This window comes from Dreissena polymorpha, chromosome 1 (genome assembly GCF_020536995.1).
Source record: "Dreissena polymorpha isolate Duluth1 chromosome 1, UMN_Dpol_1.0, whole genome shotgun sequence".
NCBI classification, from domain to species: Eukaryota; Metazoa; Mollusca; class Bivalvia; order Myida; family Dreissenidae; genus Dreissena; species Dreissena polymorpha.
Genome location: NC_068355.1, coordinates 158,105,481 through 158,133,411, shown reverse-complemented (window position 1 = coordinate 158,133,411; position 27,931 = coordinate 158,105,481). Strand labels below are relative to the sequence as shown.

The following is a 27,931-nucleotide window of genomic DNA, read 5'->3' as shown; positions in this document are numbered from 1 at the left end:
TACTTAAATTGTTTCTTTTTATTTGTTATGAGTATTTTTACGGTATGTATATTTATGTTTTCAAATTTAATTTCTTTGTAAGAAGCATTCAGTATCAGGGTTGACAATAGGGCGTTATTAATTGAGATAAAGCTGTTTAAACATACGATATGGCACTTGTATTGGACGGACATCTGCAAGTATTTTTGGATAGAAGAAAAACGATGCTCAGAACTATTGGTGTGTTATATGCGCTAGAAAAATCGATCCCATCATATCAAGTATGATTCCGAGACCAGGATATTGTCGAAGACATATTTGAGGCTCAGGGTGGAAAGCTTTTTGCAATGATATAAGGTACACAACCTCTACAAGTTATGGTTTTCGATAAGTGTGTGGCGGAAGAACAAAAGATTTAACCTTGTGGGCATTTTGCCATTTCATAAGACTACGATAAATATGAAATGTGTGTCCTTCAACAAGAATGAACACATTCCATTCACCAATAGACATATACGTTTGAAAATGTTTTTCAAACGTATTTGTTAAATAAAACTAGTCTCAGTTTTAGTGCAATCTGAGCCTCGCGTAGTATTAAGAAAAGAGCTGTTTCTTCCCTTTGCCAGCAAAGGTTTATAAGGAGGGAGTCTACATCCAGTGGCATTGTCAGCGACAATAATTGTTATTGAATTACCGTGGAGAAGTGATAATCCCTTTCCACGTTCGGCATATGCGGGATATTGTTTCTGCAGAAGACAAGTCTTGTTCCAAAGCAAATCTGGCCTTTCCGATCAGGTTGCATGCTCCATATATTTGTTTAAGATCTGAAAAATAATGTTGGCTTATTTCAGGTGATGATACCTTAGCCATAGTTCTGCGGCTTCGCTACATGGGTCAGGCCATATTTGTCCAAACATTAAATAAATCTTTGACAGAAAGAAATGGGATGGCGTTTTCTTTGAAAGACTTATTGCGAATAAACTAGCTAAAAGAATATATTCACTCCTTTAATACCCATAACCTCCTCCATGTTCTTTAGATTGGAAATAAAATCATCAAATTGTTTGTGCATAATGTCTGACGACACATTTGTGGAATATATTTCAATACGCCCTACGGCACGTATTTTAATCGGGAGGATTTGTCTCCCCTACTCGCTTTAAATTCCCCTGAGATTGTTGAAATCGCCACTATTTATATTGGCAATTTACAATAATACTTTTCCTGATTTAATACCATAAGATAAAAAAATATGAAAATAAAAAGAAAATGATACCCTACGAATAAAACGAATAAAATTTATATAAACTTAAATTTCTCCATATTTCGCACATTTTGAAATTTCGAACATACGTGACAAGGCATTTTCAACTCAATGCACTGTGCTGTGTTTTTAAACTCTTCTAAAAATTGGGTTGAAATGACCATGGGTTCGAGGAGGGAATGGTTGAATAAGAATAGCTGCAACCAATGCAATCGAAATATTCTTGAAAAATCATTTCACACATGTTTTTATACTCTTAAAGTAACATAAATACTCAAAATCAAAGAATATTTTGCCAAAAAAAATCGTGAAATAAAGTTATTCCACAAAAAAATCAGTGTTCATTACAGCAGAAACAAAAATTTCAACGCTAGATGTGGTCTGGTAACTGATTCAGAGATTTAACGCGATACAAAATGCCAATCTCTAGCACGACTGTTACATTACATTTATTGTATGTGAGTGCAAGGAACGACAACTCTGCATTGAGATTGACCAATCGCTCGTTTTTAGTCTATTTGCAACGCAAATAGGAGGCTTTTGTAATACCGCATTTCAAAATCAGAGAGGAAACGGTTGTCCTTTTCCAAGCATTCCCTGATTTTGGACAAAGGAAATATATATTTAATAAAGTATTTCGTAATTCGTAATTCTTACAATTTTTCATTTAGAAACTTTTTTTCTAAAATTTCTTCCAAGAACATTGCTAACACCATTTTTATTGAATTTTTCTAAGACTGTTTCACCTGAAAAAAAAACGTTCTTAGAAACTAAAACTTCCGTTCGTAAAACAATTCTGTTATTGGCAAAAGCGAGAGACAAGAAATATTGGGATTCCATTAATTTTAGTTTTAAAAAAGTACAATCTACAAGGCAAACTTAAAAGAATTACGTCCCTTGAAAATAAAGGGAGACAATTATATTACTGTTTCGTGCGAGGTAGGGGACTTTTATTGCTTGGTAATAGTCTTGTTCTTTATAAAAAAAATAATTTTTTATAGCCTTTACATTTTCATTCAGACAACTAATCCTTTAACATTTACTTCTGCAGAAACTTCCCTGAATCATGCAAATAGACTTTCAACGCCATCGGCGCTCGCGTTATTTGTATGCGACGATATATTCCATGTTAAATTGCCTCCACGATATCCGATCATTAATGTGTCCTTAAAGTGTCAATGTCATGTGCTAGTTATAACATATCTTACCGTACAAGTTGAAATGACATAAGTATGTGGAGGGAAAGGTCTTATCGAACGAATTATTTGGAGAATCTGATGCATTCGAAATATTCTTGAAAAATCAATACAAAGTCCTTATCTTTACATTGTAAAATATATAATCATCGATACTTCAAGTCAGCTGGATATGTTTCGAAGACTGCGAATATATTGTTCTTAACAATAAAGTCGGTCTACACATATGCGTGAGACATATAATATTTTAATACATAAAATTAGCATTTACAATAACAAACTATTATATTTAAAGGGATCTTTTCACGTTTTGGTAAATTGACAAAATTGAAAAAAGTTGTTTCAGATTCGCAAATTTTCGTTTTAGTTAGGATATTTGTGAGGAAACAGTAATACTGAAGAATTACCATGGTCTAATATAGCCATTATATGCATCTTTTGACGATTTAAAAACCTGAAAATTATAAAGCGTTGCACCGCGAAACGATTGAATAATTTGGAGAGTTCTGTTGTTGTCGTTTAATTTTGTGAAACTACGAAGATTGATAATATAAAGTATAAAATACGTCTCTCATGCATACTTGGCAGGATGGCCGAGCGGGCTAATTGGTTTTTACTCCAGGACTCCGGGGTCACTGGTTCGAGCCCTGCTGCGGGCTACTCTTTTCCTTTTTAAATTTTATTCTTGATTTTAAACTGGAGCTTTTTAGATCCAATGTTTACATTTATCAATATAAAGCATTTAATGACGAACTTCAAAACATGCCAAAATCTGTGAAAAGGCCCCTTTAAAACACAGATTGTATATTTTAACTCCATGTTTTCTTAACATTTACTGCTATTGGGAATCACGTGTTTCGCGGAAATAATACATACTAGGTTTGTAGGGCATTTTATGAATTATACAATTAGTTTTAAGACTGCAGCTACTGCAATAAACGTTTATCTGTACACACGCGACATGTATTTAATACCTATTTCGCATTGCGCGGTCGTTACTGACCAGAACCTGGTCTTTTATGGAAATTCAGCGTACTGAGAATATCTAATAATGGCATATTCTCACCGAGTATATTCGCTTATAAACCGGGTGTTTGAAGTCACTTGAGAAGTGGCATAGGCGTACTAGATCCAGACTGTTAAATAGTGTTCAAATTAAGGAATTAAGGAGTAATTACCTTATCGTGAACGAAAATACAAATGCACTCAAAAGAGTTTTTGGGAATGATCAGAAGATGATTTCTAACTGTATTTGCATTTATTGTTTGCTGCTGTAAAACCAACATAATCAAAAGTAGGAGAACAATTTGCGAACATATCTGCAAAATAAAATAATAAATCATTTTGAGCGTATTTCAATAAAAAGGCCAATTTTCACGGGGCCGCCTTTATTCATTCAGTACTAGTAGAAACATACAAAACACCTTATAAATGTCTAATAACTAGCGAATCGCCTCAACGAGTGATTTGGGCGAGTAAATAGTAATTAATATGGTTAATATGGTTAACGATATACTGGTAGGGTTTCATCAGATCGTTAATTAAACGATTTCAATGTCAACGTGTTGACATTCCCGCAATCTTAAACCATCATATTGTAAAGTTATGTTAGTAATAATAAACACGTGTTGACAAAAACTATAATAAAAGTTCAAAAGAAGTGATATTTGTTTAAACTTATATTTAAATTGTAGATAATTGTCTGCAGTGCATCAGAAAACTTAATAAGGTATGTACGCAAAATATACACTCTGTTGGGAACCCCTAGTAGTCTGTGCAGATTCGTTTATGCGAAATTCATAAACATTTTTGGTTCTACAACACATGAATATCTGTCGGTATCAGTTAAAACCTCCTCAATATTAATTTCACTGAAAACAATATTTTGCTGATGATATTTTGTTTAATATTTTAATTTATATATTAAGATTGCGTGAATAAATTGTTGACATTGAAGTCGTTTATACATGCCATAAGATTCACTCAAATCAATGACCATCTTTTGCCAGTTGGTGATGAAAAACAATTCGGTCCTGAAAATGTATTACCGGTATTCCATTTAGCGGGCCTTCATCATCTTATGATGATGCAAGGTCATTCATTTTGTCGTGAAGCAAGTTGAACTCACGTTTTATATCAGTGCTCTCTTTTGTCTGCTCGTCGCATGGATGCTAACACATGAATTTGCCCCCCCCCCCCCCTTGAATAAAGTAAACATAGTTCGTTGTCTCATATAGCTGCATTATACATCCCTGCTGCATATGAGCAAAAACCGAAATAAAGATGCGAAAACGTGTAGGCAATTGATGTAAACATTTTAAGCAAAGACAAAGATCATGCCAGTTTTATTCATCCTCTTAAACCTCTTTTATGACGATTCTTCTGTAGAAACTTTGCGGTAGTTTGTCAGATTTTTCGTAACAATTTGTTATGTATGTTTGGTAACGTATGCATGCCTTTTTTTTGTTTTCAAAGGTTGTAGTGTAATCGCTTACTTGATTTTACAACGAATATATATTTTACGGCCGGAAAGTACAAATACTTCCGGTTAAATGTCACTTCAGTATTTACATTTATGACGCATCGGTTTTCTACTTGATAATTACGTGACTTGTTATGGCTTTCCATCCTCATTCGGACGCAGATGAAACTTTTGATTTTCTTTTTAAAATTGTATTGATTGGTGATGCTGACGTTGGCAAAACATGCGTGGTACAACGCTTCAAATCTGGAACCTATGTGGAAAAACATGCATCTACGATCGGTGTTGACTTCACTATGAGAACAATGCAAATCGATGGCAAGCTTGTCAAGGTATGCAGTAAATGGTGCCATTTTATGTAAATACTCACTCTCTCATAAAAATTGAAGTAAATTCTAGGACACCTGTGCCTGGTGCTTCTGTGAGTCAAAAACCAAGTTACAAGACTAAACTAATATGTACACTTTTGTTTAAAGAACTAAAAGCCAGCGATTTTGTTTGGCCCAATTAGAAAAGTACCGGTACCAGACCAAATGTTGTGAAGTTATCAATATTATATAAATAAGGTTGAAGCCATAAAGCTGCCGTGCTTTCCACAGGCCATTTAACGCCGATTAACGGTCCTAGTCCAACTTGTTGACGCTCTCAAATATTAATCTACTTTTTATAATGGTCATATTTGGAGCATACAACTAGGGAAGGACTGAAACAATGGTGGAAAGTTTTCCTTCTTTGTCTATATTGTTGCGCAAGGATTTTGTGCGCAACATTCAAGCCCCGATATCAGACACTTAATATCAACGGATTGCAATAATATTTACATACCTGTGTAGATAATTCATTTCTCGATAATGTTCCGTAAAAATTATGGAATGACACTTTGAATTTTGTACGCCTGAGCAATTTAAATCCAACCAGTATTCAAATTTTTGATATCTCTCGATTCGCTCGCTGTGAAGATATAAATCGATAACACAGCCTCGATATAAAGCATGTGGAAGAATAAACGCCGTACAATACAGTTTGCGTTCGTCTGTTGTAGTGCAGAGCGTTATATAGTAAACCGATGTTCTTATACTTTTCTGGATTAATTAAGCATTGTTTTTTTTCTAAAGTGACAATTAAAAAGTTCTGAAATAAATAACATCTTTTATTTGTATACGGTACATAAATAATAGTGATACAGATCTTCAGTATACCGTCCTATGTAACGTAGAATGTAAGTACATAAAACAACACAGACAGAGGTGCGAAAAAGACATGCATAAAAAGTTGCTCAAACTTAGAAGAGTGAATAGAAACTGCACCATATCTGTTTTGAACATATGCTTATTAAATCGACAAAGATGAGCATCAGGGCTCAACAAATCAACTTGCCCGCTATTAATTGCGAGTAGAAATTGGTGAATATTTCGGCAGCGCTCGTCCTGCAGGGCGAGTGGCATTTCTGTTGGAAAAGCGAAAAGATTAAAATTTTAAGTTTTAACAAATTTTTACCAAACAAAAAACGTTTAATCAGCGATTAAAAATTAACCGGATGTTGATTCTTGCACACTGCGCTAAAATTAGTCCTGTACCTGTAACACTTTCAAATTTTAATGCTAACGCAACAACAAATTCTAGCTTCAAATAAACAGTGCTTTATCCTTTGTCTCAATAAAAAGCGCACGAAAATTATGCAGACATATAGAACGTCGCTTGGAAAGTAACCGGCGGTAATCCTCATGGAAGTTGTGCATTTGATGCATAATACTGTCGAAACATTTACTTGACTCGTAAAGCATTTTAACAAATTATTGTTTAATTCATTACGCAACAGTTAATGTTTTGTTGAAATCTCAAATGAGCATAATTAAATTTGTAAGCCGAAACCCACTCCCGAATGTTAATGTCAACACGTTTGTAATCCGAAACACACTTCCGAAGGTAAATGTTAACTCGATATTAACAGATTTTTGCTTTAAATAACAGTGATAATTTGTTTATTGTTGTGTAAACAACGCTCAATACACCCACGCTTTCTATGCAAATGACACGATGTTGTACATGCTGCGAAAAGTATGCAGCATGTACAGCGTCGCATCATTTGCATAGAAAGCCTGGGTGTATTGAGCGTTGTATAAACAAGCACACATCACGTCAGGGGATTAATGCATGTTCAGTGGCAATATTTCTTCAAATCTATAAATAGTCACTTACGTCGAAATTTATTTGATACTTTAGAAAAATAGCAACGTTTGTGTTACAGAAATTATTGAGAACTTTTACTGTCAATATTTACCAGAAAGTGCTTTAAAAATTGGAATAAACGGGATTATCGGGTGATGAATAGACACTTGAAAAGTAGCAAGTATGCAGTAATAGAGTCACGTTGATAGGATGTATTGGGGAATTGTTTGAGTCGGGATTTTACTATCTATGCGGGAAAGTTTTAAAACAATTAAAAAATATATCTTTATGAATGACTTTATAGCTGGGGGGTTTTCTTGAAGAGACATAGCGCACCAAATGACGATGAAAAATCCTGTGGAAAGTGCTGAGCTGCATAGGGAAACTAACTATATGTTGCTTTTTTGTTTTTTAGAACCCTTCAATCGGGAATTTCGACAGCCATTGAGAAATTTGTAGTTTTTTTCCTAATTGGGAAAGTGCTGTTTTCAGGTACTTTATAAAGAAGGAAAAAAATTGCTGAAAGCTTGGTTGAATAACCTAAAGCTATTGTCATACTAGTTGAAATTTAATTTTGAATTTAAAGTATTTGTGGTTTATAATAGTTTCCTAACATATATAACGATGTTTAACTATGTTTAGGGGATTCCTGCTTGATCAGAAAAGGTCACAACTTAAAAAAAAAGTTTTATTATTTATTCAATGATATTGGCCACAATTCAAAGTCTTTTTTAACTTTATTGTCACCATTAAATAGCATTATCTGCATTCAAAAATTAATTTAAAACCAGAGATAAAACATAATAATATAATGAACATTCATAACACAACAGAACCGCTGAAATTACAAAAAGACCATATTGATTAAAAAAGATTAAAAATAAAACATGTGTATCTGTACCATGGGCTATTTGGAAAAAAGTTTTTTGATTTTATTAATATAATAAAGTTTATATAAATGATAACATACCGAATTCTCCAGACTAAATCAAAAGTTTAGTTTTTGTCCCACTTGTGTAGAAATGTCCTCAAGAGTTTCCCAAGACACCAGTTACTGCTGTTTGCCATTATATGTAATCCAAAATGACTCTAATAATCAAAAACATGCAATGCATTAAATCAATAAATAGGTAGGGAAAGATCTAGGGTCACAAAAGGTACAGGTGCCTGCTAAAAGGAGCACTGTGAAAAGGCTCGTGACATTTTGTACTAATAATTTCAATGTATATTTTTGTCGAAGTTGAATACCTGTGATTAGGTTTTTGAGTAAGAAGTTTATTTACAGTTCAATTTTTGCTAAAAAGTATCAAATGTTTACACTGTTCACCAGTCTGACGAGGCAGCAGTGTGGAATTAATAAGTAGCAGGGTGTAGCACACTGCTATTCGCTCCAGATCTTTCACTTACAATATTTAAGACTGCAATATAAAATAAAATTATTAAATCAAGTTGATGTTTGTTTTCCAGTTGCAGATATGGGACACGGCTGGACAAGAGAGATTCAGAACCATCACCCAGAGCTACTATCGCAGTGCCAATGGCGTGATCATGGCATATGATATCACAAAACGAACATCATTTGACAGCCTTCCACGTTGGCTGGATGATGTGAAGCGGTATGCAGGACCAAGCATTGTACAGATATTGATAGGTATATATCATAAAATAGTCTTACATCTTTCAAATTCATCAAGAAGCCCCCCCCCCAAATCAAACCATGTGTACAACGTTATTTGGCAGTATGTGTCTCAGTTTATTGATCTGCAGTAATTAAAATTAAAATATTTTAAATTATTTCATATTTTCTATTGGGTCGAAAAGCAGAAGGTATGGATTGTAAAGGTTTGGAGATTTTATAAGCGTGTAATTAATTAAATTCAGAATTGAGTTAATAGTGTTTACGAGCTGCTTACTTTTGAAGTGATATGTATTATCTGTTGCTCTTAGTGGGTAACATTAGTGTTTTTATACTTGCAGGTAATAAGCGTGATATGGAAAACATGCGAGAAGTGACCTATACAGACGCCAACTCATTTGCTCAGCATAATCATATGATTGCACATCATGAAACATCAGCTAAAGAAAATGTCAACATTGATGAAACATTTGTGAAACTTGCTAAGGTAACATAATTTATACTAGTTTATCTGTTTGAAATAAGTATCTCTTAAATGATCAACAGGTATACGTTAGTAATTATTTCTTGAATTCTATTAGAATAAGATAATGGGTGAAATGTTTGCAGACATTGTTATATTGCGCTATCATAAATCAGTAACTAGACTATTAGCATAAGAATATCTTTCAGAAAATAGTGAAATAATATTGACAATCAATTTGATGTATTTAAAAGTATTGTTTTCCATTGACTCATGATATGGAAAGACCTTGAGTAAAATAGCAATGTGCTGTGCTCTGTCCCTCATTGCTACTCCACTGAACTAGTGATCACAACAATTGAAAAATCTTTTGAACTATAAACAATTTGTGCAAATGTTCAATGGCTTATGAAAAAAATCTGCTTCAATATGTTTTATATTTATTGGATTGAGCAAATTATGTATCGTAGGGTTAATTTTGACAATGGACGTACTTAATATTGCTCCTATAGAATATATACCCTACTTGTTATATGTTTCAGGAGCTCATGAGACGCTATGGGGGTGGAAGTGTATCTTTGGACAGCGGGGCTTCTAATAACATTAAACTGGACTCCAAATCAGTCGGTGGGGGTTGGGGTTGCTGCTCAGGCTAAAAAACACCAAGATACTGATTGTATGAAGATGTTTTGCCTCATTTGTCGTGATTGTGTGATTGTATGTGTCTCGTTTGTCTAAATAGCTTGATGGTGTGTGTCTCATTTTTGTGATTAAATGTGTGCGTCTTCTTTGTCTGAATGGAGAGATTATGTGTGTCTCATTAAATATAGTGGAAAAGGTTCAAGACCGAAAGTGTGGTTGTTTTTAGGTGTATACTTATTTGAGATATGTAACATGTTGTGTTTGGATTTGTACACTTCTAATAATTAAGATATTTAAAGGGTATCAGAACATTGTCCAGAAATAAGCCTCATGGTTTTTAATTGTTAATCATTTAATGTGCCCACTAAAAAAACCTACAACAATAGAAACCTTGTATTCTTATTTAAACAAGTGACTTCTTAGCTTCAAGTTATACAGTGTGAAACAGTCTGCCATAATTTTACAAATTATATTTAGTGTCATGTCTTCATGGTAACATAGTCAAGTACAGATAAGTTTTGGTAAAAATCCATGCGTGTTTTGTTCGTTCTATATTAGTTTAGAAATATTTGTAATAAGAGTTTGCTATTAAACTGTTTATGATTTAAAGTTTGTCAACATTATGGTTATGTAATTAGTCTTGAAAATGAAACTCAACAAGCTTATGTTCCCAGATCATCATTTATCAAAGTTAACATGTAATGTTACATGAGGAGTACACAATAACATAGTTCATTTTGTTGATCATTGTGAGATTTATCAATTCTTTGAAGACATGATCATGTTGTAAACATTGTCTCTGGTAAGTTTCAGTACGTGTAGATTTTGTTCAATATTGTGTTTACTATTGTATTATCTTGCTTAAAGATAACAGAATATCATGCTGGTCGAATCATGAACATGTCAGCAAACAAGTTCAGGTATAAATACAAACTAATATCAGTGTTTTATTATACTTATAGATTTTAAGATGTAAATTACAACATATTGATACCCTTGTTCATGTTTTCATAAACATTTTTAGGAGTTTAACACTTGGATGAGCGAGTGATTAATTTGCATAGTATGCACATGTAAATACTTTATGTCAACTTGCTTCCAATGTTTAGATTTGTATACGCCTGTTTTTAAAAACGGGTCGTATTATAGTTTCACCCTTGGCGGGCGACGTCCACAGCAGTGTCCGTTCTCTAATTCAAATAGTTTTCATCCGATCTTCACCAAACTTGGTCAGAATTTGTGTCTAGACAATATCTAGGTCAAGTTCGAATATGGGTCATGCCGGGTCAAAAACTAGGTCACGGGGTCACTTAGTGCATTTTAAGGATTAAGGATGGTGTCCGCTCTCTAATTGAAGTAGTTTTCACCCGATCTTCACCAAATTTGGTCAGAAGTTGTGTCTAGATGATATGTAGGTCAAGTTCAAATTTGGGTCATGCCGGGTGAAAAACTAGGTCATGAGTTTACTTAGTGCATTTCAAGCATTTAGCATGGTGTCCGCTCTCTAATTGAAGTAGTTTTCATCTGATCTTCACCTAATTTGGTCAGAAGTTGTGTCTAGATGATATGTAGGTCAAGTTCGAATATGGGTCATGCCGGGTCAAACACGAGGTCACATAGTGCATTTCAAGCATTTAGCATGGTGTCCGCTCTCTAATTGAGGTAGTTTTCATCTGATCTTCACCAAATTTAGTCAGATGTTACATCTAAATGATATCTAGGTCAAGTTCAAATATGGGTCATGCCGGGTCAATAACTAGGTCTCGAGGTCACTTAGTGCATTTCAAGCATTGAGCATGGTGTCCAAAACCTTCGAATGGGCGTATCTTGTGACAGTTTGGCACTCTTTTTTATATAGACACAATGTCCAACAAGGTATTTAAAACATTCACTACTGGCATATGGGTCAGACATTCATCTGCAAAATGTGTTTTCTTATTTATATTTGAGCTGGGCTTTGGTATGACTGGGCTTAATACATGTGTGCTTTGTCCTAGAATAGCCTTTACATACCGAACACGCTACCGGTAATCAAGGATGACACTTTTTGCTTATATGGAACTTTTCAATTAAAAGAAGTCTCATCTAAACAGACATTGTCATCCCACAATACTTAACCCACATGCATTAAGCCCAGTTTTCTCAGATACAAACTCATTTGTTAATTCTGTTGTTAGCTGGGACATATTTGGTGTCATTCTCTTGCAATCAGTCTTTTAAAATCCCCAATGTGGTGTAGATGTAGCATTATTTATGTACTTATATGTAGTATTTTTAAATCTATGTATAAGACCAATGTCTGCCATTAGTGATCCAGGGTTTATGAGTATAAAGATGTTTTAATCTGATGTAATGTGGGCTCAACACCTGCTTCTAATTTGCATACTTAGTGATGTAAAGATTCATTGTTGCTTATTTATGTGAAGTCAATGTTTATTTGTCTTTATTGAACACATGAAGCTTTTTATTTCTGTGCACAGCCTTTGTATGTGACATGCAGCACATATTTCTGTTGATTAGCTTAAAAGCATAAGATTCATTGGCTTTGGGACCAACCATTTGACTTTGCTTGGTTATAGAAGTGTTGTAAATGGGAAGACATATTGGTCAGTAGTTAAGATTGTATTATTTTTTGTGTTTAACTCGTAGTTTTATTTAGTGCTGAAATTGTGTCATATCCATGTATACAAGATCTAAATGAGCATTTTCAAGGACACACATTTATTGGTTCAAAACTGTTCTATATAAATAAAAAACAACTTATTATCAGAATCAGAATAATATGATGCATGTCCTTAGAAAAATCGTAACTTATTGTCAACATTGGCTAGAGATCATTTTTGTTATATAAGTGCCTGTGTTTCTTTTACCGTAGTTTAAGGTTTTAAATTAAGCGTAAGTAGGTGTGTTGTCCTAGGACCTACTTAGATAAGAAAAAGTAGTTATTACTTACTTTAAATCCATTAGATTATGGTTAACTACAGAAGTTGCATGTGAGAATTGTTTGGAAATGTTAGTGCAATATAATTACGTATAACTTACTTTTTCTGTGTTATATTTACTATTTTGTAATATCTACCATTTTGACTATAATATTTATATATTGGTTATAGTTGTATACATTTAGAGCAGATCTTGCAGTTTACTCTGTTGACTTATGGAGTATTTAACTGGTGTTTGAAATCTTAGTTTATGGGGAAACACTTCCTGCTATTATAGTGAATTTTTAACTAAATATTTTGAATTGTGTTCAAGTAAAGGTTGTCAATGTTTTTTTTAACAGCATTTTTTTAAGATGTTTAACAGTTAATGTTTTATATGCTATCTTTTTTTTTAATGAAACAAATTAATAACATCATATCGTTTCAGTTTACTGAATCAAGTATGCTGAGTGATATGTGTTATTTATTTACATGTAGGGGAGATCACTCTAGCGCTTAAAGTGTTACCATTTAATATTTTGATTTAAAAAAATCAATAAAGAATGGCTTCAACAGTTTTATTTATGAAAAGGTGCAATTTAAGTGACCCTTTGAGGTGTACATTATACACATTTACGTTTATACATCTTTACAAATGTAAGCTACAAAGTAAATTGTTATGTGCATTTGTTTGCATTTATTATGTTTCTGTTGATAATTTGGATCATTCCAGATATAGATGTATGTATAATTGTTTAAAAAAAACAAACATAGTAGTAGAAGTTCATGTATGATATAGTATTTTAAATTATAATTTTAAGATTGAGAATTGACCTATAGTATTCAATATGAAATTGTTAAACAATGGCAACACTTTCATATGATCAACTTTCAATCTCTTCTGTCTTAAAAGTTGTAGTTTTATTTATTTGAAACCATTACAACGTTCAAGGATAGTGATTAAGAAACAACAACATCGTGTGCTAACTTAGTTGAATGTGTGTTTGAAAGCCAATATACAGCATGGTGTATATGTATGTATTTAAATCTTCACTGATTTTTTTACTGTTTATAGTTATTCTTAGTTGCATCATTTTAACCATAATACCCCTAATGTGTGGTAAACAATTGTTGCAAAATCTTGTGTTCTCAATAGTTTGCTTAAACATTTTGTTCTGAAAATCATGGGAACGGATCATTGTGTACATTGCAGTTATGCTGTCATGTTATCCAAAAATTGAGTGGTAATAATTTCAGAAGTTATATATTTTGAGTGTTCACAAAGAAATACATGATTCCTCATTTGTATAAATGGTGAATATATTATATTGATAATAAATATTTAATTTATATTTCAGAACTATTATAATAAACATGATATCGTACAGTTTACTCAATGTAACAGTTTTCTTTTAATATGTTATATTAAGTATTTAAAAAAGAATACAAATACCTTAATTTGTTTGCCATGCATACCTGTTTTTTATGTTAACTATGTTAGTTGTAATCAACAAGTTTACAGATAAAATATGTGGTAATTTACCTCCATGATTGGTTATTATCCCCCGCCATAGGCGGAAGGATATTGTTTTGGCGTTGTCCGTCCGTCTTTCCATCCGGAGCCATATCTTGGAAGTACTTTGGCAGATTTCATTGAAACTTGGTATGAGTATATATATGGCTAACAGGATGATGCACACCAAATGGCATTGTACACCATCTGTTAATAACGGAGTTATGGCCCTTTGTATCTTGAAAAAATGCTTTTTAATATAAGCTTACAGCTTTATCTCCATTAACACATGAGCCAGAGCCATGAAACTTGCCATAGTTGTTCTCAATCATTTGGGGGTGCTTCACATTCAACACCCATGATCCTAGGGGCTAAGGTCAAGGTCACACATTGAGGTCAAAGGTCACAAATTTGATCAATTATTAATTGTTTAGTCATTCCTTTACTATGCCATGAAACTTGCTATAGTTGTTCTCTATCATCTGGGGTTGCTTCACATTCAACACCCATAATCCTAGGGGCTAAGGTCTAGGTCACACATTGAGGTCAAAGGTCTACACCCATCCATAAACAAAATTTATATGGCGGCGGATATCATTTCAACGAATTTGCTTGTTAGTTTTATCAAATGAATGTCCTTAAAAATAAGGGATATCTATGGATGCCATTTTCTGTGTATGTATATTTTATGTGATATCCAAATAGTATCCATATAGAATATAATATTATTTGTTTTGTGCATGTATTTCTAGAGATATAATGGATATGCAGTGATATTTTTACAAATTTTCTCATTTGAGTCCTGGGACTCGATAACTTGCAAATCTATGAGTCCCCGAATTGAAAGAATGAGTCCAAATATAAACAATATTATTTTTTGAGAAATGTTTATGCATTTTTGGGACTCACATTATTCGAAACTTTGCATCCCCAGAGGTTTTTGTGAGTCCAGGACGCAGGACTCGCAGGTAAAAAAAATCACTGGATATGTGGACTCAAAGTTTCTCTAATGCAATACAAAGTGTTGTCTTGGTATGAAATAATATTTTCAGCCAGAAACCAGTTTCGCATGAACCACTTAACTTTTTATGTAGACTGCCCATACGTTGGTACTTCCATAAATGTTTGTTCTGGGCTGGGTAAAATTGACTAATAATTTTGTTATTGTTATAAAATGTATAATATATTATTGATTGATCATTCTGATTTGCATAGTAAAGTCAATATTGTCTTATATTGATTTCGCTTACCATCCTTGTTGTAAACATGTTTTATTTTGTTCATTAATTAAAAATCCAAAACATGTCAATCAAATTTGTTTTACTCTCAAATGGTAAGCCCAATCAGTTGATTGCCATCACACTTGAAGAAGATATTTCCCTTGTTACATTCAGATAACATCCAATAAAACTTGCAGAGCAATGCTTTCAGGAGCCATCAGGTCAACAAATTTAAACAGTAACAAGTGTACAGAAAGATCAAGGATTTCAAAATTTTGTGATGGTGCTAAAAAGTTGCAGGGTGGAATTCAGAATCATGATACTGACATTATTAGATAATTTTATAAATCAAGGTCATGTCTTAGTAGAACACTTGTAAAGCAGACTTTGAAGCAATCTCTATTCATTTGCTGTTGACTATTTTCTGAAATTCATTTAATTCAATAGATTCTCACTTTTTTGTGTTTAACAACATAGAGCAGCAGCAGTAGAGGGGAACCAAAATGCAGCAGGGGCAGCACCATCCCATTTCACTCGTGTTGTACCATACCAAGTATTAAGATTCATAAAGATGTGTATTTTGATAATGTTAGGGCAATTTTATATTTCCCTTAATAAGATCATCAAGCAAGTTAAGACTTAATTGAACATTTATGGAAACTATTTATGGAAACTATCCTTTTCTGTCAACGTTCAGTTAATATACAAGGGCATGATACAGAACCTAGTTAATGACTTGGGAATATACAAATATGTATTAACCTTGTTGATAGACAAACAAAAGTTACATATTTATGCCCCCCTTCGAAGAAGAGGGGGTATATTGCTTTGCACATGTCGGTCTGTCAGTCGGTCTGTCGGTCCGTCCACCAGGTGGTTTCCGGATGATAACTCAAGAACGCTTGGGCCTAGGATCATGAAACTTCATAGGTACATAGATCATGACTCGCAGATGACCCCTATTGATGTTGAGGTCACTAGGTCAAAGGTCAAGGTCACGGTGACCCGAAATAGTAAAATGGTTTCCGGATGATAACTCAAGAACGCTTAGGCCTAGGATCATGAAACTTCAAAGGTAGATTGATCATGACTCGCAGATGACCCCTATTGATTTTCAGGTAACTAGGTCAAAGGTCAAGGTCACAGTGACCCGAAATAGTAAAATGGTTTCTTGATGATAACTCAAGAACGCTTACGCCTAGGATCATGAAACTTTGTAGGTTAATTGATAATGGCTGGCAGATGACCCCTATTGATTTTCAGGTCACTAGGTCAAATGTCAAGGTCACGGTGACCCGAAATAGTAAAATGGTTTCCGGATGATAACTCAAAAGAACGCTTATGCCTAGGATCACGAAACTTCATAGGTACATTGATCATGACTCGCAGATGACCCCTATTGATTTTCAGGTCACTAGGTAAAAGGTCACGGTGACCGGAAATAGTAAAATGGTTTCCGGATGATAACTCAAGAACGCTTATGCCTAGGATCATGAAACTTGATAGGTAGATTGATCATGACTTGCAGTTGACCCCAATTGATTTTCAGGTCACTATATCAAAGGTCAAGGTCACGGTGACCTGAAATAGTACTAAAATGGTTTCCGGATGATAATTCAAGAACGCTAATGGCTACGATCATGAAACTTCATAGGTACATTGATCATGACTTGCAGATGACCCCTATTGATTTTCAGATCACTAGGTCAAAGGTCAAGTTCACGGTGACCCGAAATAGTAAAATGGTTTCCGGATGATAACTGAAGAACGCTTGTTCCTAGGATCATGAAACTTGATAGGTAGATTGATCATGACTCACAGATGATCCCTATCGATTTTCAGGTCACTAGTTTTAAAACATCCCAAGTCTTTTTATGCCCCCGGATCAAATGATCCGGGGTATATTGTTTTTGGCCTGTCTGTCATTGTATGGGTGTGTGTGTGTCCAAAAACTTTAACCAAAACTTTAACATTGGTCATAACTTTTGCAATACTGTAATTTGCAGTATTGATGATAGCAACTTGACATTGAGCATGCATGTGTATCTCATGGAGCTGCACATTTTGAGTGGTGAAAGGTCAAGGTCAATGTCATCCTTCAATGTCAAAGGTCAAAAACATAAATCCAAGGGAAGAAATAATTTTTAAAGTGAGATAATTATCTGTACCTGCCAAATGATAAACAAATTGTGTTTGTGAAACACTATGTCCCCGTATATGACGTTTGACCTTGAAGGATGACCTTGACCTTGACCCTTCAACACTCAAAATGTGCAGCTCCATGAGATACACATGCATGTCAAATATAAAACTGCTAGCTTCAATATTGCATTAGTGACATTACATGAGCAATTCTGACCCATATATTTGACCTTGAAGGATGACCTTGACCTTTCACCACTCAAAATGTGCAGCTCCATGAGATACACATGCATGCCAAATATCAAGTTGCTATCTTCAATATTGCAAAAGCACTCATAAAATGAGCGATTTTGGCCACATATATTTGACATCTGACCTTGAAGGATGACCTTGACCTTTCACCACTCAAAATGTGCAGCTCCATGAGATACACATGCATGCAAAATATCAAGTTGCTATCTTGAATATTGAAATATTGCAAAAGTGTACATTAAATGAGCGATTTTGACCCATATATTTGACCTTTTACCTTGAAGGATGACCTTGACCTTTCACCACTCAAAATGTGCAGCTCCATGAGATGACACAAGCATGCCAAATATCAAGTTGCTATCTTCAATATTGCAAAAGTTATTGCAAATGTTAAAGTTGGCGCAAACCAACAGACCAACCAACCGACAGGGCAAAAACAATATGTCCCCCACTACTATAGTGAGGGACATAAAAATAAATCAATCAAAACAGCGCAGTAGGGGGCATTGTGTTTCTGACAATCACATCTCTTGTTTTCTTTTAAAAGTATGTGGGCTTAAATAGAAATTATGTTAACCCTTTACCCCATCAGAAGCAAAGTAAAACAAGAGCACCGCCTTGCGGGTGCAGACCGCTCATCTATTTTCTTTTTAAAGGTGAAGGGACTCTCATTTTCAATCACAAAGGAGGGAGGAGCGGAGTGAAGAGGGGTGTATAGTGTGGGGGTGTGGAATTTATTACATTATCTTCCAAAAATGCGAAAAAAAACGCAAAAAAAAAAAAAATCGTGGGGGGTGGGGGGGCAGTGGGGAGGGATTTTTGGGTGCAATGGTTGGACGGTATTTCAAACATAAAATAATAAAAATAAATATTTGTGTTTTTTAACCGTTTAAAAAAAAAAAAATTGGGTGGGTGGGGTGGGGGGGGGGTTAAAGTGTGATGGTGTGGTGGTAATTTGTGAGATGATCTTAAAAAAAAAAAAAAAAAAATATTTAGGGGGGGGGGGATTCGGGTGGGGGGGGGATTCTTGGGTGCGATGGTTGGACGGTATTTCAAACATAAAATAATAAAAATAAATATTTGTGTTTTTTAACCGTTTCAAAAAAAATAATTTGGGCGGGGGTGGTGTGGAGGGTATAGTGTGAGGGTGTGGTGGTCATTTGTGAGATGATCTTAAAAAAAAAAAAAAAAAAAAAAAAAATAGGGGGGGGGGGGAGGGGGAGGGGGGGGAGGGCACAGGGGATGGTTTGGGTGGAGTCTATTGTGGTATGTCAGGTAAGAGTAGTTTTGTCAAAGTATCAATCAAATCTAATCATACATAAAGAAGTTATGGCAATTTAAGCAAAATTTAATAATTTGACCTTGAGAGTCAAGGTCATTCAAAGGTCAAGGTAAAATTCAACTTGCCAGGTACAGTAACCTCATGATAGCATGAAAGTATTTGAAGTTTGAAAGCAATAGCCTTGATACTTAAGAAGTAAAGTGGATCGAAACACAAAATTTAACCATATATTCAAAGTTACTAAGTCAAAAAAGGGCCATAATCCCGTAAAAATGACAACCAGAGTTATGCAACTTGTCCTTTTACTGTACCCTTATGATAGTTTGCGAGTGTTCCAAGTATGAAAGCAATATCTATGATACTTTAGAGGTAAAGTGGACCAAAACACAAAACTTAACCAAATTTTCAAGTATAAAAAGGGCACATAATTCTGTCAAAATGCCAGTCAGAGTTACATTACTTTGCCTGCACAGTCCCCTTATGATAGTTAATAAGTGTTGCAAGTATGAAAGCAATAGCTTTCATACTGTAGGAATAAAGTGGACCTAAACACAAAACTTAACCAAATTTTCAATTTTCTAAGTATAAAAGGGCACATCATTCTGTCAAAATGCACGCCAGATTTATCTAACTTTGCCTGCCCAGTCCTCTCATGATAGTAAGTAAGTGTACCAAGTTTGAATGCCATAGCATTGATACTTTCTGAGAAAAGTGGACCTAAACGCAAAACTTAACCAAAATTTTCAATTTTCTAAGTATAAAAAGGGCACATAATTCTGTCAAAATGCACGCCAGAGTTATCTCACTTTGCCTGCCCAGTCCCCTCATGATAGTTAGTAAGTGTACCAAGTTTGAATGCAATAGCATTGATACTTTCTGAGAAAAGTGGACCTAAACGCAAAACTTAACCGGACGCCAACGCCGACGCTGAGGTGATGACAATAGCTCATAATTTTTTTTCAAAACATAGATGAGCTAAAAATGGCCTTTGGAAATAATGCCTTTAAAACTCGAATCTAGTAAGAAAGGTTGTTTAATTAAATTTTACTTTCTAAGGGACAACAATTGCGTCAAAATACGTAAATACGTATCTAAGTGCTAAAGGGTTAAGTGGTGTTCAAGCCAGTAAAACTGATTATAAAGACATGATTTAGGAGTGGGGGCAGAGGGAGAATGGAACAACATACATGTAATATCAGAAAAGAGTTTATTTGTCATCAAGACACTTAATTGAAATACCCACAAACATTTTTTTGGAATACATTTAAGTAACAGATACACAAATAATCAATAATGCAGCATAGAAAGATAATCATTCCAGTTTATAAATGGCCATATCACAGCTAAATTAAAATAATTATCTGATTTAGGGAATAGCGATTCCAGGGATGTCCATGTACATAAAAAATAGTTTTGTGTACATGAAGCTCACTTTACAATTAATTGTATGCTTTGTTTATCTTTTGAACAACAAATATATGTTAAGTCCCTATGGCAAACATCTACATAGAAAAATGCAATTGATCCACAACATTAAAATGCATGTATATATCCTTCAAAAACAAACCATGTATTCTTATAAGTGTAACAAACTTGCCAGATGCGTTTTGCCTAACAAAACATAATTGCACTAATACTTCTCAAACTAGTGCCTTTATGGGCTTGGCCAAAGTAGCTTTGTCCATGGTTGCAAAAGATAAGCCTCGCTTTGGGAAAAGGGGCCTGAATGCACGTGCCTAAAGTGTTGTCCCACATTTTGCCTGTGCAGTCCTTGCAGGCTCTCCGCCTTAAATGGATTTTTTATAAGAAGTCCATAAAAGCAGAAAGTGCTGTCCCTAACTAGCCTGTGCAGTCTGTGCATGCTTATCTGAGACAACACTTTAACCCATTTTTCACAGAGTAAAGCTAAAATGATGAGAGTGTTTGCAGCTGAACTTACGACAACCAGTGGTTTCTGGTTATTATGTATGGAAAGACATAGTGACTCACGATAGAAAATTGAACACTGCTAGTATCTATACGATGCAAAACAAGAAGATTTTCAATCTAATACAATTTAATCAATTTGTACAAATTTACAATTGAATATGGCAGACGATAGTAGTTTTTGTACAAAGCCAATCTCAAAGGTATATTTTGGCACCTGTTATTAATTGTTAGAAACTAAGTCTACTCTTTATTATAGTGCAAACTATTTTCAATTTCAGCTGATTGACACTTGTGTGTACAGTTTATTTTCATTACGTTTTCAAACCTCACAAGCCTCTTTATTAGAATTATCAAACAACTTAACACCAGGTCAATACATAACTGCTTAGAATAGTTCTTATAGACACTTAATTTGTTTCCAGTCACATAAATTATGTTTACATAAAACTACCCCTAGTCTGATTAGCCTATTTTAAAGCTGCTATGTCTCCATAACAGGTGGGCCAGATGCATGCTAAGCACATAACAGGTGGGTCAGATGCATGCTAAGCACAGTTTTCACACAATGTTTCTGACTTTGAGTGATTAAATCTGCTGACACCCAAATACTTTAACCCTTTCCCACTTAGAAGCTAAGTGAAAAAAGTGGCTTTCAAACAGCATATAACCAGAATAGCTTGTGAGTAACTCGCAGTCTGTTCAGGTTTTATGATGTTTGCTGCTCGTCAGCATCTAATTGTTGTAAATAAACCTCTATACCGGTAAGTTTGAATTTAGTAAGAAAGTTCTTTGAGTAAATTTAATTTTCTAAAGGACTACAGACACATCAAAAAACATATCTAAGCGGTAAAGAAAGCCACTTTAAGTATGTATATGGTGACACACATACACAAAGTCTATTTGTCTTCCTTTTTGTAATGACAAACAATTGAAGTCACTTGCTCATAGCAAAGCGCCAAGTCAACCGGCTATGTTGAGTCATATAATTTTATTCTCCTAACAATGTTGACAATCCTCCATGGTGCTACACTCAACCTGCTTTGCGTAGTGAGGCGGCCACTTTTGGGTATCTCTCATCTAATCACCTCTGGGCAGCGGCTATGCATAGTTCTCATAAAAAGCCACTTTAAGTCTCTCAATCTGGTGGCACAGTTTCACAGCAGGACCTAAGCATAGTTCTCATAGAAAGCCACTTTAAGTCTCTCAATCTGGTGGCACAGTTTCACAGCAGGACCTAGTTTTAACTCAAGATGCTCTTGAACTGTCGGTAGATCCAACAGCAGAAACGCCTGCCCATCAACTTCCTACAAAACACATGAAGTCAAGTTTTGTGTTAGATTTAGAGATTGTCAACATTTTTACTGCATGTTGAACTAAAATATTTTTCTATAGATATTCAAATGGAATAAATATTGCCAAAGGTGTGCATAATTATAGTCCATTCATAGAAATTAAAATCAAAGGAGGACCTTCAACAAAATTTAAAACAAGAGCACCGCCTAGCGGGTGCAGACCGCTCATCTATTTTTGTTTTTAAAGGTAAAGGGACCTATCTCAATACTTCAATCACAAAGGCGGGAGAGGTGGGGGTGGAGAGGGGTGTATAGTTTGGGGGTGTGGTCATTTATTACATTATCTTCCAAAAAAATAACAAAAAACTGCAAAAACAAATTATTATTCATTTTTTTTGGAGGGTGGGGGATTCTTTGGTGGGATGGTTGGATGGTCTTTCAAAAATAAAATAATGAAAATAAATATTTGTGTTTTTTTAACAAAAAAAGAAAAAAAATTGGAGGGGGGGTCGGGGAAGGGAGGGGGGTTGGGGGTGAGAGGGGGGTATAGTGTGAGGGTGTGGTCATTTATAAGAGGATCTATAAAAAATAAAAATAAAATGAAAAAATAAAACTTTTTTTAGGGGGGGGGGGATTCTGGGTTGGGGCATGGGGAATGGTTTGGGTGGAGTCTATTGTGGTAGGTCAGGTAAGTGTTGTTTTGTCAAAGTATCAATCAAATCTGATCATAAATTAAGAAGTTATGGCAATTTTAGCAAAATTTAATAATCTGACCTTGAGAGTCAAGGTCATTCAAAGATCAAGGTCAAATTCAACTTGCCAGGTACAGTACCCTCATGATATTATGAAAGTAATTGAAGTTTGAAAGCAATAGCCTTGATACTTCACAAGTAAAGTGGATCTAAACACAGAATTTAACCAAATATTCAAAGTTACTTTAATAGTAAAACAAGAGCACCGCCTTGCGGGTGCAGACCGCTCATCTATTTTCTTTTTAGAGGTGAAGGGACTCTCATTTTCAATCACAAAGGAGGGAGGACATTTATTACATTATCTTCCAAAAATGCGAAAAAAATGCACAAAAAAATATTCCGGTGGGGGGGGGGGGAAGGGTGGGGGGGATTCTTTGGTGCAATGGTTGGACGGTATTTCAAACATAAACATGATCTTAGAAAAAAAATAATAGGGGGGGGTGAGTTGGGGGGGGTATAGTGTGAGGGTGTGGTGGTAATTTGTGAGATGATCTTAAAAAAAAAAAAAAAAAAAATTGGGGGGGGGGGGGGGGGTTCGGGTGGGGGGAGGGGGGGGGGGGGGGTAGGGGGGTGGGGGGGGATTCTTGGGTGCGATGGTTGGAGGGTATTTCAAACATAAAAAAATAAAAATAAAAAGTTTGTTTTTTTTACCGTTTAAAAAAAAAAATTGAGGGGGGGTGGGGGGTATAGTGTGAGGGTGTGGTGGTCATTTGTGAGTTGATCTAAAAAAAATAGGGGGGGGGGGGCACAGGGGATGGTTTGGGTGGAGTCAATTGTGGTATGTCAGGTAAGAGTAGTTTTGTCAAAGTATCAATCAAATATAATCATAAATAAAGAAGTTATGTCAATTTTAGCAAAATTTAATAATTTGACCTTGAGAGTCAAGGTCATTCAAAGGTCTAGGTAAAATTCAACTTGCCAGGTACAGTAACCTCATGATAGCATGAAAGTATTTGAAGTTTGAAAGCAATAGCCTTGATACTTAAGAAGTAAAGTGGATCAAAACACAAAATTTAACCATATATTCAAAGTTACTCAGTCAAAAAAGGGCCAAAATCCCATAAAAATGACATCCAGAGTTATACAACTTGTCCTTTTACTGTACCCTTATGACAGTTTGCGAGTGTTCCAAGTATGAAAGCAATATCTATGATAATTTAGGGGTAAAGTGGACCAAAACACAAAACTTAACCAAATTTTCTAAGTATAAAGGGCCCATAATTCCGTCCAAATGCCAGTCAGAGTTACATAACTTTGCCTGCACAGTCCCCTTATGATAGTTAATAAGTGTTGCAAGTATGAAAGCAATAGCTTTCATACTGTAGGAATAAAGTGGACCTAAACACAAAACTTAACCAAATTTTCAATTTTCTAAGTATAAAAGGGCACATAATTCTGTCAAAATGCCAGTCAGAGTTACATTACTTTGCCTGCACAGTCCCCTTATGATAGTTAGTAAGTGTTGCAAGTATGAAAGCAATAGCTTTGATACTTAAGGAATAAAATGGACCTAGCACAAAACTTAACCAAAATTTTCAATTTTATAAGTATAAAAAGGGCACATTATTCTGTCAAAATGCACGCCAGAGTTTCTAACTTTGCCTGCCCAGTCCCCTCATGATAGTAAGTAAGTGTACCAAGTTTGAATGCAATAGCATTGATACTTTCTGAGAAAAGTGGACCTAAACGCAAAACTTAACCAGACGCCAACGCCGACGCCAAGGTGATGACAATAGCTCATAATTTTTTTTCAAAAAATAGATGAGCTAAAAAGGGCCATAATTTCGTCAAAATGCCAACCAGAGTTATGCAAATTGTCCTGTACAGTCCCCTTATGATAGTTAGCGAGTGTTCCAAGTCTGAAAGCAATAGCTATGATACTTTAGGACTAAAGTGGACCAAAAAACAAAACTTAACACAATGTTCGAATTTCTTAGTATAAAGGGGCCATAATTCTGTCAAAATGCCAGTCAGAGTTACATAACTTTGCCTGCACAGTCCCCTTATGATAGTAAGTGTTGCAAGTATGAAAGCAATAGCTTTGATACTTTAGGAATAAAGTGGACCTAAACACAAAAAGAAACCAAATTTTCAATTTGCATAGTATAAAAAGGGCACATAATTCTGTCAAAATGCAATCCAGTGGTATCTCACATTGCCTGCCCAGTCCCCTCATGATAGTAAGTAAGTGTACCAAGTTTGAATGCAATAGCTTTGATTCTTTAGAAATAAAGTGGACCTAAACACAAAACTTAACAAAATTTTCAATTTTCTAAGTATGAAAAGGGCACATAATTCTGTAAAAATGCCAGCCAGAGTTATCTAACTTTGCCTGCCCAGTTCCCTCATGATAGGAAGTAAGTGTGCCACGTTTGAATGCAATAGCTTTAATACTTTATGAGACAAGAAACCCTCTGAGACGGGTGATGCTCCCCAAAGGTTTTTTTTGTCACAATATTGCACTATATATTCAGATAAAAGGAAACGTCTTGAGGGGCATAACTTTGGACAAAATAATACGATGGATGGTTTAGCAACTTAAAAATTTCAAAGGGCCATAACTCTCTAAACAAGAAATCGTGGGAAGACTGGGTGATGCTCCCCAAAGTTTTTTTTGTCACAATATTGCACTATATATTCAGATAAAAGGAAATGTCTTGAGGGGCATAACTTTGGACAAAATAATACGATGGATGGTTTAGCAACTTAAAAATTTCGAAGGACCATAACTCTGTGAAAAATCATCCGACCATAACCGGCTGATAATATGCACATCTCCTGTTGGTAGTGAAGCTTCCCATAAAGTTTCATTGAATTCCCTGTAATAAAGTTGCTGAGAAATAGCTCGGACAAAAATTGCACTATATGTACAATGGAAAATTTCAAAGGGCCATAACTCTGTTAAAAATCATCCGACCATAACTGGCTGATAATATGCACATCTCCTCTTGGTAGTGAAGCTTACAATAAAGTTTCATTGAATTCCAGTCATCAGTTGCTGAGAAATAGCCCGGACAAGAATTGCACTATATGTAGAATGGAAAATTTCAAAGGGCCATAAGTCTGTGAAAAATCATTCGACCAGAACCCGCTGATAATATGCACATCTCCTCTTGGTAGTGAAGCTTCCTATAAAGTTTCATTGAATTCCGGTCATTGGTTGCTGAGAAATAGCCCGGACAAGAATTGCACTATATGTACAGTTAATGGAACATTTCAAAGGGCCATAACTCTGAAAAATCATCCGACCAGAACCGGCTGATAATATGCACATCTCCTCTTGGTAGTGAAGCTTCCCATAAAGTTTCATTGAATTCCGGTCATAAGTTGCTGAGAAATAGCCCGGACAAAAATTGTGCACGGACGGACAGACAGACGGACGGACGGACAGACGAAGGGGCGACTATATGCTCCCCCCAAAATTTGTTTGGGGGAGCATAAAAAGTGGACCTAAACACAAAACTTAACCCGACGCCGACGCCAAGGTGATGACAATAGCAAATAAAATTTTTTTCAAAAAATAGATGAGCTAATAAAACTATAAAAACAAGAGGGTCAAAGGCACCACATGTATATCACAAGTCGCAGCAGGCCATGTTCACCAGGTTTCACAAAAGACTTACAAGGAGAACTGCCAAACCACCTTGCTGCAATGTTTTTAAGCAACCAACAATCATTTTCGAACTTAGCCTCTATTTCGCAAACAAATACAAACAGACTTTTTGCACTATGTGTGCATGTAAGGGCTGTCTCATTAGAGCACTCTTAACCTTTCAGCTTTGATGTTTTGGTCTCAAATATGGCATCATCAAGACATGTGTGAAAGTGTAGTTTACAGATATCATGTACTTCACAAAAACTTTTACAAGAGCATCACACAGATGCCTAAGAATGGGTAAGGTGTATAGCTTGAACTGTTTGGAAATCAGGAAAACTTAAACTAAAATGGGCACTCAAGTAGAATTGCTAAATGAAGATCCAACTGAGCCTCTGATAAAAAAAAAACTCATGCTTACATGCTCTCTCACTCCTACAACCATCATGCCTTTATCTCCAATTACCTGTTCCTTGAGTATGCGAGCCAGGTGTGAGCAGTCAGTGGTCTTGATGAACTGTAGGACCTCAGTTGACTGACCAGTGCAGGGGGTTGCTGTCCAGACTCATGGAGTCTGGCCGCGGATGCAGACGGCTAGACTGCTGGTACCGTGATGACCCACGAGGAACACGCTCCTAAAAGAAATACATACTTTTAACCTTAGCAGGGTTGTGATTTTTGGGATGACAATAACATATTACCTCCCTACCCATTACTGCGTTTTCTACAATACTACATAATTAAACAGATTAATTAAAGTTTAGAAGTCATTGTGATTTGAGTGGGCACACAAAAGGATGTAATCAGCAGAACAGATGAGAAAATGCAGTCATACAATTATTAACCTGCTTGCCGTTTTCCTGAGCAAGCTACCATAACTGAAGCATTTAAACCTTTACCACTTAGATACACATTTTGACACATTTGACGTCCCTTAGAAAGTCACATTTAATTAAAGGCCTTTCTTACTAGATCCAACTTGTAAAGGTTTCAATGTGGATCAGATGTTTTATGGCAAAATTTGTCCTTTGACCTTTAATTTTTATCTTAATGGGAGACATTTGTTTCACATCATATATCAATTTATCATGCTATTTTAACATTGCAAGATGATTTATTAATTGATAGGCATTACAAGCTGTTTAATGGAAAAATGTGACTTTGAAACTCTAACTTGGTCGTTACCATAGTATAGGAGACCT

At 35.2% G+C, this 27,931-nt stretch overlaps 2 protein-coding genes across 2 annotated transcripts in view; one reads left to right on the top strand and one right to left on the bottom strand.

The window, feature by feature from the left end:
* The first annotated feature begins 4,972 nt into the window (after nucleotides 1–4,972).
* LOC127857778 (ras-related protein Rab-43-like) lies at nucleotides 4,973–16,072 on the top strand. The gene is made up of 4 exons (XM_052394434.1): nucleotides 4,973–5,253; nucleotides 8,558–8,741; nucleotides 9,068–9,213; nucleotides 9,732–16,072. Exons 1-4 carry the CDS (start codon nucleotides 5,056–5,058, stop codon nucleotides 9,843–9,845), a joined length of 642 nt encoding a protein of 213 aa, XP_052250394.1. The 5' UTR covers nucleotides 4,973–5,055; the 3' UTR covers nucleotides 9,846–16,072.
* Nucleotides 16,073–20,354: 4,282 nt separating this feature from the next.
* Nucleotides 20,355–27,931, bottom strand: part of LOC127860610 (uncharacterized) — a 75,624-nt gene continuing 68,047 nt past the window's right edge. The window contains 3 exon segments of the mRNA XM_052398847.1: nucleotides 20,355–22,394; nucleotides 27,196–27,261; nucleotides 27,263–27,364. Of these exon segments, the coding sequence (XP_052254807.1) occupies nucleotides 22,257–22,394; nucleotides 27,196–27,261; nucleotides 27,263–27,364 (306 nt within the window). The 3' untranslated portion in view covers nucleotides 20,355–22,256.

Excerpts from the sequence above, each read along its gene's own strand:
- LOC127857778 (XM_052394434.1), top strand. The coding sequence starts at position 5,056 with ATGGCTTTCCATCCTCATTCGGACGCAGATGAAACTTTTGATTTTCTT. Across the intron at positions 5,254-8,557 it reads TCGATGGCAAGCTTGTCAAG|TTGCAGATATGGGACACGGC; the intron begins GTATGCAGTAAA and ends TTTGTTTTCCAG. Across the intron at positions 9,214-9,731 it reads CATTTGTGAAACTTGCTAAG|GAGCTCATGAGACGCTATGG; the intron begins GTAACATAATTT and ends TATATGTTTCAG.